We start from the raw sequence: 11,771 nt of genomic DNA on the forward strand, positions 1-11,771 counted from the left end.
GAAGGAGGTCCCGTAGTTACAATTTGAAATGGGACCTCCTGTGCATGATAACATGGTAAATAATACAATCAAAATGGCAATACGTAGATTTAATGCCGACAAAAGCTAATCGTATGCAAGAAAAAAACTAACCCAAAACCAGAGTTACCAATGCATTGAACAAAATACAGGCCTAGTCAATGTGACGTGGTCAATCATAGGACAGGGTGGGTGATATTTTCAAAATGAATAAACAATAATGGAGTATACAAGATAATAAAAAACAAAAGTGCAATAAGCAAATAAAGTCTCGGAAAAGGATACAATAGTGCGGGAAGATAAGAAAACAGACAAAAAACACTACCCCCCCCAAAAAAAAAACACCTAGAGCAGTGAAAAACCCGAGTTAGGCGAATCCAACAGAAAGTGCTTCAGTTCGCATCGAAACCTATGAGCATTTAGTAATTTTAAAGGAGATGGTAGTGAATTCCAAAAAGCAAGCGCTGAAAAATGTAAAGTCTGCTTACCGTAGTTGGTGCGAACGATGGGTAAAATAAAATTATTGTTGCTTGCAAATCTAGTATTATTAGTATTAACGAAGGATGTCTTTGGTATTATGGAAACAGGAATATTATTTTGTAGTGCCTCATAAACAAGAATGGCGAGGTTATATTTGTTAAGATCGGACACACTTAAAAATATTATGAGAATGCAGTATTTGGCTGGCGTTAACACAAGGTGATGAAAACGTTATTAGACGACTAGCTCGGTTTTGAATGGCTTGTAATGATGTCAGGTGACTTTTGTACGTGTTACCTCATGATTCAACGTTGTAGTTAATATGTGAATGAACGAAAGCATAATAAAGCGATATGAGAGTAGAAAAGGAGAAATGAAATCGAGTTTTCATAAGAACGCGTATACCATAAGCCATTTGTTTTTTCACATTAGACATATGAAGATGAAATTTAAGGTAAGATTTAAGGTAAGAGAGGAGTAAGATGAATGGAGTGCCTCAGAAGCGGGGTAATAAACGCAAAAAAGCAAAGGTAACGCAGACAGCTCCAAAGAAAAGTGGTTACAGTTATGAGGACGCAAGAAAGGTTGCTCATGTTGTGAACGGTAGACGCGTAAGACGAAAGAGAAAGAATGATGCGAAGGTGCGTAAGGTAGGCTTGAATTCTTTGGACGCAGAGAGGTTAGTGCAGGTGACCAGCGCCAGTATAGAGTAGGATGCAGCCTAGAAAAGTTGTTCGGAAGAGGCGCCTGGTGATTAAGAGAACAAGTGGGAGTAGTTAGACTGAGCTTCTTAGACGACGAGTCGAGAGTAGACGCAGGAAGAGATTGAAGAAGACGCGAAATGTGAAAAGGCAAGAATTAAAGCGTGGATTCGTAAATTTGTGGGTGCCGAAGAAGAAAGCAAGATCCCGTGAAGTGGGAGGAGTGCTAAATAGAGCTTATGTATCGCTTTGTTTGGAGTAAAACAAGAGTATATGAACATATTGAACTTGCGAACATTTGAATAGCCAGGTACTTTTTGCCTTGTGTAGGTCTTTTTTGTGTGTGAGATACAGTATCGAGATTATGTTACGGACAATGAAGTCTTGGGCGTTGTGAGTGGTTCCGTGTAGTGTTTGGTGATGTGATTCCAAAAGTGTGTTGTGATAACCAGTGACTGAACGCAAGTGTGAACACAGTGCAAGTAAAAGCAAGTCGGGAGTTACAGATCAAGGTTACGGCAAGCTCAAGATGGGGGCAAGAAGCTTATCGAGAAAAAACTCTCGAAAAAGGGGCGTGACAATTGGGAGCCTGGCAGGCTCGCCAGTTGTCACGAATTCGGGTAGTTGCGGGTGACGGATTCAGACGGGACTTTGTTAACGGTACCCCACATTTATTAAACACACGCACGGCACTCTAGAATATAAAAATACACAAAAAATTCCGATAGCTGCAAATCCCAACTAAACCTACATACAAAGCACACAACCTAAACCGTCCTCAATAAAGTCAGGCAGCTCTATAGCGCTCTAGCGTTGTGCTACTCGTGCCTCGGGCTAACCTTACTTGGTACAGCTAATGGGTTCTTTCCTATGTCCAGGATCGGTCGCGTTGCGTCCCTGTCTGTGATATTGGTGCTCTTGACGAACGCCGCCGTCCTTGCCGCTGCCGAATCGTCCGTCGTCGTCGCTGACGGGGCGGAGGCCTCCGAGATTAGGCCTAGCGGCGGTCGCTGATACCCGGTGCTGGGAGACGACGTGGCCTACCGGGGACTGTCTTCGGCGGCTTGCTTCGAAGGGGGCTTGCGCCAGTAATATCGGTGATGGCTATGCGTGGTTGCTGCATCCCGAGCACCCTTACTCGAACCGGGTCGAAGTCTCCGGCCACCTCTCGGGATGCCCGCGTCACAGGCTGCCGAATTGAACTCCTGGCGCTCCCGTCGCCAGTGCGCTTGCTGGCGAGACAACCTACACCTGCCAAGCCCACGTAGACAATGCCAGCGCATCGTTGCTTGCGTCCCGATCACAGCTCGGGTTACGCGCCTCGTGCTTCTCCACGTTATGGTGCGCGCGCTCGCGCGGTCTCGAACGTTGTCCGCACCTCGTCGTCGTCTTCCGCTTCCGCCACGGTGGTCTAGTGGTTATGGCGCTCGACTGCTGACCCGAAGGTCGCGGGATCGAATCCCGGCCGCGGCGGCTGCATTTTCGATGGAGGCGAAAATGTCTGAGGCCCGTGTACTTAGATTTAGGTGCACGTTAAAGAACCCCAGGTGGTCGAAATTTCCGGAGTCCTCCACTACGGCGTCTCTCATAATCATATCGTGGTTTTGGGACGTTAAACCCCAGATATTATTATCGTCGTCTTCCTTCATCCGAATCCGAAGGTGCTTACTCATGACAGTGACGCACAGGTGGTCATTTGGAATATGGCGTGATGGCGCCCATATTGTTTATTTTGGTATCATACGTCACATCGCTGAGACGCGCCGTCTTTTATACATCACGCATGAACTTCCGAGCCTTATCACTGGTGGTCGCGCAAGCCCTGTAATAATCTTGACTATTCGCGTCCTGCGGGCAATCGAACGAACTACTACAATCGCGAAGCCTCTCAAACACGGCGGCGCAGTCTGCGTGGAGCGTTGCTAACCATCCTTGCGGGTCAAACCCGAATACATAAAAAACAAACACCCGCGGCAATACTCAGCCACCCAGCACGAACTTTTCCTGCACCTAGCGTGGTTTTGCAGTGCCTCTGGGATAGGAGGCAGTGGAATATTTCTACTCGTCCCGATGTTTTGCAATGCGTCCGGGATCGGCCCACCCTGGACCAAGCGACGATGTCATGAGATGACGTCGTCATGTTACATCCCTTTGTGACGTCGCAGTGACGTCACAAGTTTGAGCGACAGGTGATGTCATGATGAGGCCAAAGGGTCACGTCATTCCATGATTTTTTGCATCACTCGTGTTGACGCCGGTTCCGTCGACTAATTTTCGCGTTTGATGAGGCATCTAAGGCTTTCGCCTTAATAAGCACACATTTGTATGAAAACTAAAAGAAAAGCTTTTATTCGGCATAACGTGGGTGGATTTTTCTTTAGAGCAGTTGAATAGAGTGTCGGCGAACACAAGCACGAAAGCCATTGTTTGGACGTATTGGCACCAAATACGTAAGCACATGCGACGACAGCGTTAATATTGTTGACATGATTCTTCCTTAAGAGAGGCTCTGGGTCTGTAGTGGCATTACTAAATGTGCTGCGGAACGTTGTGCAGTATATTGATGGGTATGATATCTGCAAAAAAAGTGCACGTTGTCGTGCTTCACATCAAAGGTACTTGTCTCCTTCGGTCGTTGTGTAATTTATTGTATAGAGTTCCGTGCTATGGACAATGTAACGGAGGCTCGAGTTTGGCATCTTTACAAACTTGGCTAATGTGACGGCGATTGTTGTATGTCAGTTGATGTATGTACATGTGCACTTTTGATCACTTGATTTCGTGTGTCAGCTTGTTTGTTTGGCAGTGCGCATCTTTGCGAGTGTGGGTATTTCTGTGGTGTTATTTGTAGTGCAGCCTCTCGTTTGTTATCGGCATGGTATGAGATGGGTCTTATTTGCCTAAGTGTTTTCTTAATTTCAACAACAGGGCAGGTGAATTGATATGCCGTCAACGGACCCCTCAGCGAAATTGATGCAGTTTGGCGCTGATGGTATTTGCGAGCATGCTTCAAGAAGTTGTGCTTCTGGTCACGGATGTTAAAGTACGGTCCACTGTTCCAGGAAATACTTGAAGGAAGACCTTTCATACTGTTTGCTGCCTACCTGCGAGTTTGCGTGTAAACAGAGATCGCGCACGACACTAGTCTGTCAAAAAACGGTTCGAAACTCTCAACCACCAGTAGCCTTATGCAAATGCAAGTCACCATGTTTTTCCAGTTAAAAAATGACTACATAATTTGCCATCAGGCCAACAAAAATCGACCTTGCTAGAGCAGGATATCTCTATGTAGTTATTACAGCTACCTGGAGCAGCGATGGACTTTTCCGTTCTCCAATAGACATTTTTGTCATGACAATCGAACTGAATTTTGTTGCGTGTGTGTTTTTACAACAGGGAGCTGAATTAACACAAGTGTTTGTAGTAGCGCAGAGCAATGTGTTGTCTCAACAGAAATGTCCCTGAAATAACGCGAAAAAGTTTTTGTAGCACTACAGAAACCTGTTGACACAACAGAGCCTCAACAGAGCCAAACGACAGAGCCCCACGACAGACAGGGTAACAACAGCATGTCATGTCCCAAAATGCGAGAAGACGTCAGAACTTTCGTACGTCGTGTTCTGCTCTATTTTTTACCTGGGTTTGCAAGAGAGTGAAGTACGGGCACGTCCTGCAGGCGAGTATTCCCCTTAACACTGGACCTGTCTGTATATATACGTCAATTTCGCCATGTGTGACGTTGAATGCGTAGAGTGTTTAGCGGTTGGAAGTGTACTTCCTCTCCAGGGTAAGTTCATCATCCGGCCAGTGCTCCAGAGCATTCTGGTTACCCTTCAACTCCACGTCTACAGAGTGGTGAAGTATGGCAACTGCTATGGACTGGCTCGAGACGTTCACATAGGTGCGGCACCGCTTCCTGCAGTTGGAAACAGGAGAGAAAACATGGGTCGATAACTTCATAGTTTTCAATTCGCTGTTGTGTAACGAATAAATGTTGTACAACGAATAATTTTTGTTAGGTTGCCAGAATATGTATAAAATTTGGTCAAAATCATGCACCCCCTAAAGAAATTTTTTTAAGAACTTTCCTTTTGCTAAATTACATAGATTTAGCTCAATGAATGCAACGCAGGGCACTCAAGAAGATGATGCAATCAACTGGCCGATATCTCTATTTTTTCTTGAAAACGCGCGCCACAATATACCCAAAAATACACGGCAAGAATGTTGCTTACCCTGTCGCCTTCAATGGATACTGAGAATCAAACATCGTTGAAAATGGGACTCACAAAAGAAGGCACGAGAATGCGCTGCATGATTGTCAATTTGTATTGCACCAACTAGCTCACCAATGCGCATTATTGCATTGCAAGAAGGAGCCATTGAAGAAGTTCTTTTGGCAACTTAGGTGTCTATGCCTACGATAGCCTTTTATACGTTCGATAGCGACGTTATCAGGTGCTAGATATCACAGGCGTCATCGCCAGCTGCACTTCATTTTACCATGTAACACATGTCCACACCATATAAATAAATTAAATATTTAAGAGTGCGTTCTGACTCAGGTTCAGTTGATTACCGTTTGGGGCGAAACGATAGACCCTGATGATAATGATAACTATGATGATGATGCTATGCGGTGTTTTATGGCGCAAGGACCAGTGAGGGCCAAAGAGCATCACCTCATAATATAGGATGTGCTCAGTGATAAATGATGGACTCTATATAGACTTACAAAATTGGCCACGTATCTGCGTGCTTCGCTGCAAATGTCGTCGAATGACGATAGTCTTCTGCCGACCGTACTCATGTGTCCTGGCCTCATCCGCGGCCACCCGTGATTCTGTTCGCGGGCCCATTGCCAGGTGGCAGCACCATATCGTCAGCAGAGGGCTTTTTCGTGCATAGCGTCACATTTTCAGCGCAGCCTAAGAAACGCTAGGGTCTTTAGAATTACCTATCTATGTATTTTATAGTAAAGGAACACACCACCTAATACTTAAGTACTGATGTTGCGCCTCAGATATGCGTAATAATTGCTTTTTGATCGAAAAGGTTCACAAGTATAAACGCAGCTACCAGTTCAAGGTGGCTGGGCGTTCAGCAATTGCTTAAACTTTGGCCGGGTGGCTGAATCGTGTGACAGACAAACAGAGAGACAGACAGACAGACAGACCAAAATTTCTGCGTTCAAGTATCCCAAGTAAGACTATCGTCTTTAAAAACTTGGAGGAGGCTTGAGCTTCGCCCTCAAAAGCAGAACGCGATAGCGTAAGGGCCTGGGTCCTTTCGCTTCGCCTTCTCAATTGCTAACCTGTCTTCGGTTCTCGGTACAATCCGCAAGCGTGCCGTTATGAAACGAACGACTGTGCGCGTAACATTGGCCGTTTCAAACTATACTGGTTTTTCTACTGCAAGTACATTTGTTAAGTGCCCAGTAAACCATAATTCTTCCTTTTGCGAATCAGCGAAAGGCCCACTACGCGTCCGTAAGGCAACACGCGAACCTACACAGCTGCTCACTTTGTTGATGCTTTTGTAGTTGATGATGATTCATTTCGTCTGAGCGCTTTGTAATGGGTGGGTCTTTAAAACACCCACTCGTTGCGCAATTTACATGTTTTCACGCCTGTTGCGATTCTACTCTTCTGGCACGCAATATTACATTTGTTAAGGAGACTCCTTCCACTACATGACATTCATATAGCGTTTTTTCCCGAGGGAGTTTCAAGCAACAGCGCGGCTCTGTAGTTGAACACCTGCTTGCCACGCAGACGGCCTGGGTTCGATTCTCACTCGAACGTGAAATTTTTATTATTTATTTTATTTGCATCTTTCTCGAGCTTTCGGTCCCGGACAAGAAGATGATTTTTCGCTCACCACCAATGACGCCGACACCAACGCCGACGCCGCCGACGCTGCCGTCGACACCGGAATTTCTGCGAAACGAGCTTTTAAATGCGAATGCATTTCTCAGTCGGGCTATGTCAGGCGTCCGGCGTTGTCCGCGGCGCCCTCTCCCATAGCAACAGCTGCGGGTGCGCGCGCTTATCCTCGCCCCTAGCAACCGGAGCATGTGGTGCGAGAGAGGGTAGGAGAGGGTAGGTGCAGTGCTTCGCCGCTCCTTCTCTCGCCGTTCGCTCTCTCTCCTCCCTGCGCCCCACTCTCCCGTCCGCTCGCGCCTCACTCTCGACCGTTCGTTGGCTGGGCGCCTCTCAAGAACATCCGGAGGAGGAGGAGAGGTTGAGGAAAGGAAATGTGTGCTCGAGACGCCGCTGTGAAACGCCAACGCCGAGCCGAGAACGCTGGCGCCCCACTCTCCCGTCCGCTCGCGCCTCACTCTCGACCGTTCGCTGGCTGGGCGCCTCTCAAGGCGATGACAGAAGTCGGTGAAGGCGAATGTGTAACGGCAACGGTACCCTCTCTCGGCGCAAGAAATGCATTCGCATTTCCTCACGATTCCCTTCGGGGAGGTGGGGGCATTTTTAATGCTATCGCGGTAAAAATATACGCTTTTCTTAAAGCATGCCATTTTACCAATCGATGTTCGTTTAAATATTCGTTGCATATGGCGTCATCAAAGTCAGCAGGAGTTATCGAAATTGTTTAAGTGCCATACATGATGTCCGCCTTCTTTAAAGAAATACTATGGGGTGTTGCGCGCCAATATGAAGGTGTGATTATCTATACTGCACCTACATCTGATATGATATATATATATCTGGACACTTCTCTTGCCAACTTATTCGATTCTTGGCCAATCTTTTCCAGCTGTACAGCAAGCCATCAGACTAGACTAATAAACCAAACAAATATGTTAGCCATTGTGAATTGATATTAGGTCTGGAAACAGCCGAGAACAAAGATGGGAAGTGCAGTATGTAATATTCCAACTACCGTTTTAAGTGCGTGCTGATGAAACGTATCTCCAGAGTCGGCGGAACGACGCCAGTTGTCAGAACCGCACCGAGAACTCTATTCAATTAGTATATGTGCTGGAGTGCATAGGCGTGCGCACACGGTGGGAAGAGGGAGTGCCCCCCCCCCCACCTAATTATCGTAGGACGGCGTCGACTCGGCCGCACACTATAACCGTACTCACCTGGCCCCCATACCATCACTGCTTAAAGTCCAAGGCTATGGCCATGGAGGTTTTGGACGATTATCAAGGCAGAGGACCCCTGATGTTGCCTTTCGAAAACTGTTCACTTCCCACCTTCATCCCAGAAAAGCAAGGGACCAAAGCTAGGCCGCTGTGACAAGCAAGTAATTTGCCATGTCTCCGCTTAATCTTAATTTTTGCATTCATTGCGGAGCTTGTTTTTTTTTACCAATATCAAGGGGGGGGGGCGGGAAAACTTGGTCCACTAATGAAGAATCCTCCGAATGCCCATGCTGCAGTTTACAGTACACCTAACGACCTCTTTGTTGTTGTCGATATTCCTATTATGGCCATAGTGCTTGAGTTAAAAGTGAGGATGGTAGGGAATTGAGCGAACTATATGGCCTAAGTAGTGCGCAAAGTCCAACTCGATGCCACTCAGGTCGGAGATGAATATGGTGCCGATGGCGGCGTAGAGGGCGGTACCGGGGAGCTTGAAGGCCGAAACGATGAGTGCGACGAACTTCGTGACGCGCCTGTCAAGCTTGTTGTTCTGGTCGAGGCACATAAATTTCACAGGGAGCGTCGCCCCGCTGCGACACTGAGGAGCAGTCAGATTCAACCACGCTAAGATTGGTAGCAGTTGGGAGAGAGCAAAGAAGTAGACATGAAACAACGCGGTACAAAGACCAAACGTGTTTGTTTCCAACATGTTCAGCTTGGGTGCCGGCAATACGTGTTACAATTGGCGCGTATGTCGATAGTACCAGTGTAAGAAACAATAATAATAGCTTAACACAAATTGATCTGAAGGCACGGAATTGAGCGACCAATTAAATATGAATCTTCAGACGATTATTTTATCACTTTAGAAAGGGCTTCTTGTTGTAGGCCGCTCGCACTGAACATATTTCATCATGATCACAATGTGATCGCTATCAGCCTATTAATTCAATGTCATTTGTAGGACGAAATCTCTGTCCGAGTCTTGCGAACTGTAATTTTATCCCAGGCCGGAAAATGTTCTAATTTTTTCACATAGCCAAGTTACCTGCCTTTCTCAAATTTGTTTTCTTCTCTTTGGTATCAATTCTGTGAGCGATCATCATTTTTCAGCAAGCTACAAAAAACTCACAGGGTCGCTTATGGATGCGCCTCAGTCGACCATCTTCTTCTAAGTCGATGTACAGAACACCCCGCACTTCCCCCCGAAAGCTTTCTGCAACTAAGGTGGTTTTTTCAATGCCTCCAGGATCAGAGGCATTGTAAGCTTTCGGCACCTCACCTTGTTTTGCAATCGCTCTAGGATTGGAGGCTTTGAAAGCTTTCAGCACCTCACGTTGTTTTGCACTGCGTCCAGAATCTGCCCGCCTTATACGAACAAGTGATGTCACACGATTACGTCCCAATGTGACGTCATGGTGACGTCAAAAAATTTGTCTGTGGCGCCATTATGACGTCATGTGGTGACGTCATCAATTGATAATGATTTTTTGCGTTACTCGTGTTGACGCCGCCGACGTGGGACACCGACGCGGGAAGCGGCTCAATTTTCGCATTTGATGAGGCATCTAAGGCTTTCACCTAAATTAATGTAATACACAGGTGAGCGAGGGCATTATTAGAGCAGATGAGATTAAAAGAGGCCTACTCTGGCAGTCTGAATGTGAGGATGTGCACCCATAGCTTCTACAGTGGTGACCCTTACTCAATACAGGAATCTCACTTGAAGGTTTCCTCACCTGTCCGATGTGCCGAAGGCCGTGACGAATGCGTGGAGCGCAAACACCAGCGGGTTTTTGCGCACGAAGGAGTAGTAGATGAGGGGCAGCACGATGAGCGAGTGGGTGGCCAGACCCGCCATGACGGTGGCTGTGTACGCGCCGACATTGATGGCCTGCTCTCCCAGGTCATCACCACGACCGATGGACGCGCTCAGCAGGAGGACCACACCATTGGGGAAGTACCTGCCTGGTGAACAATGGAGTTATTGGGGCCATTGCGCTGAAGTGGTGTGCACAAGAACCCATAAGGGTCAGCGCGAACACAACACAGTACAAGAAAATGAAAGAACTCACAGCGCCTGTGTCGTCTTTCCTTTTGCTGTAGTGTGTGCTGCTTGCAGTGGCCATCATGAGTACATCCCAACTCGACGAATTTGGTACCTTCTGGGCAAGAACGGTGACAATGACTGCGGTTTACTTTTGTTTGAGAGCACAGATATTTGGACTGGTTGTTTCGACGTTGGCAACGGAGGCGAAGCGCTGAAATGACGCGCACAAGAACGACGTCAAAGTCGACGTGTTCTGTTAAACAAAGCGCGCGTATTTGTCGTGATTCTTGCTAAGCCACTTCATGTTTCAATAGCGGCATCAAACATAGAAAGAAATTTTGACAGATCCCACGTATTGTCGGAATCGATCTCATGCGAATGAGATGGCGGATTTCTTTTTTGAGGCCAGCGTTACGAGGTGCATCGACCTCTTGGGCTAAATTGAGTAGTGCGCATACCGTGGGCTTGCCAGGCGCGTCGACTGCAGTGGCGTGTGAAAGGTAACTCTTGGTCCGACGTAACGTCTGCATTTACGTTAAAGTGATGTCAATTTCAGCGCAACGAAATGCATGCTACAACTAAATGATGTGCACATAATAAGTAGTGGTCGTCGGCGTATTCGAGCAACGCTTCACTATGGCGTACGGAGTCAATTGTTTAGTACATTGCTAGAAAAGCGGATAGCCAACACTACAACTACAATTGGCATTGCCCCAACGTGACGCTTGTGTAGGGTCTTTTTCCTAAGCAGTTTGAAGCACTGGCGTGGCTCCGTGGTAGAATACTTGACTCCCATGCTTCTGCATGGGAGTCAGGTGCCTGTTTTCTATTCCGGCTCGAGCCGTGATATTTATTCTGTGCTGCCATCGGGCATTCACTCATCCACCAGGCGGTTGGCGCCGGCACTGCATTTTCTGCAACACGGGCTCCTGAATGCTGAACTGACGTGATAAGAACATTATAGAACTCCTGAAACGATCACGCCCGAGGATGAGCCGATGGTTTCCAGCCGATCGGCTCATCCAGCCGATCCAGCCATCGGCTGGATGAGCCGATGGTTTCACCAATGATTGGACTGGCAGACCTAGACCCACCGCAACGTCATGGGCCTTCAGCGCGGCCTGGAGTTGCGCTATCCCGTTAAGACTTAGTCTATTCTCGCTTTCCTTGGGTTGATATGGGGAACGTGCACTGAGCTGGTGGCGCCGCTATGCGGGAGTGAACGAAACGAATTGGCGTGCTACGTGCAGCAGCCGCTCCACGAGCCGAGCCGTGTCACGCCGTTGGAGGAGTTTTGCAATGTCGCGCATGAATTGCTGCGTCCTCAACTGCGCTAATAGATATAAGAAATGCCCTCCTGGAACAAAGTTCTTCCGTTTTCCGGGGCGAGAAAGCCTCCTAGACCAGCGGGAACGGT

The 11,771-nt window shown here is 47.4% G+C and overlaps 1 protein-coding gene across 1 annotated transcript; it reads right to left on the reverse strand.

Annotated features, from left to right (window-relative positions):
* Positions 1-4,955: 4,955 nt before the first annotated feature.
* Positions 4,956-11,459, reverse strand: LOC125759177 (excitatory amino acid transporter 1-like). Its single transcript, XM_049417594.1, has 4 exons — positions 11,449-11,459; positions 10,044-10,268; positions 8,730-8,894; positions 4,956-5,115 (listed from the first exon to the last, which is right to left on the reverse strand). Exons 1-4 carry the CDS (start codon positions 11,457-11,459, stop codon positions 4,956-4,958), a joined length of 561 nt encoding a protein of 186 aa, XP_049273551.1.
* Between the last annotated feature and the right edge of the window lie 312 nt (positions 11,460-11,771).

This window comes from Rhipicephalus sanguineus, chromosome 7, assembly GCF_013339695.2.
Source record: "Rhipicephalus sanguineus isolate Rsan-2018 chromosome 7, BIME_Rsan_1.4, whole genome shotgun sequence".
NCBI classification, from domain to species: domain Eukaryota; kingdom Metazoa; phylum Arthropoda; class Arachnida; order Ixodida; family Ixodidae; genus Rhipicephalus; species Rhipicephalus sanguineus.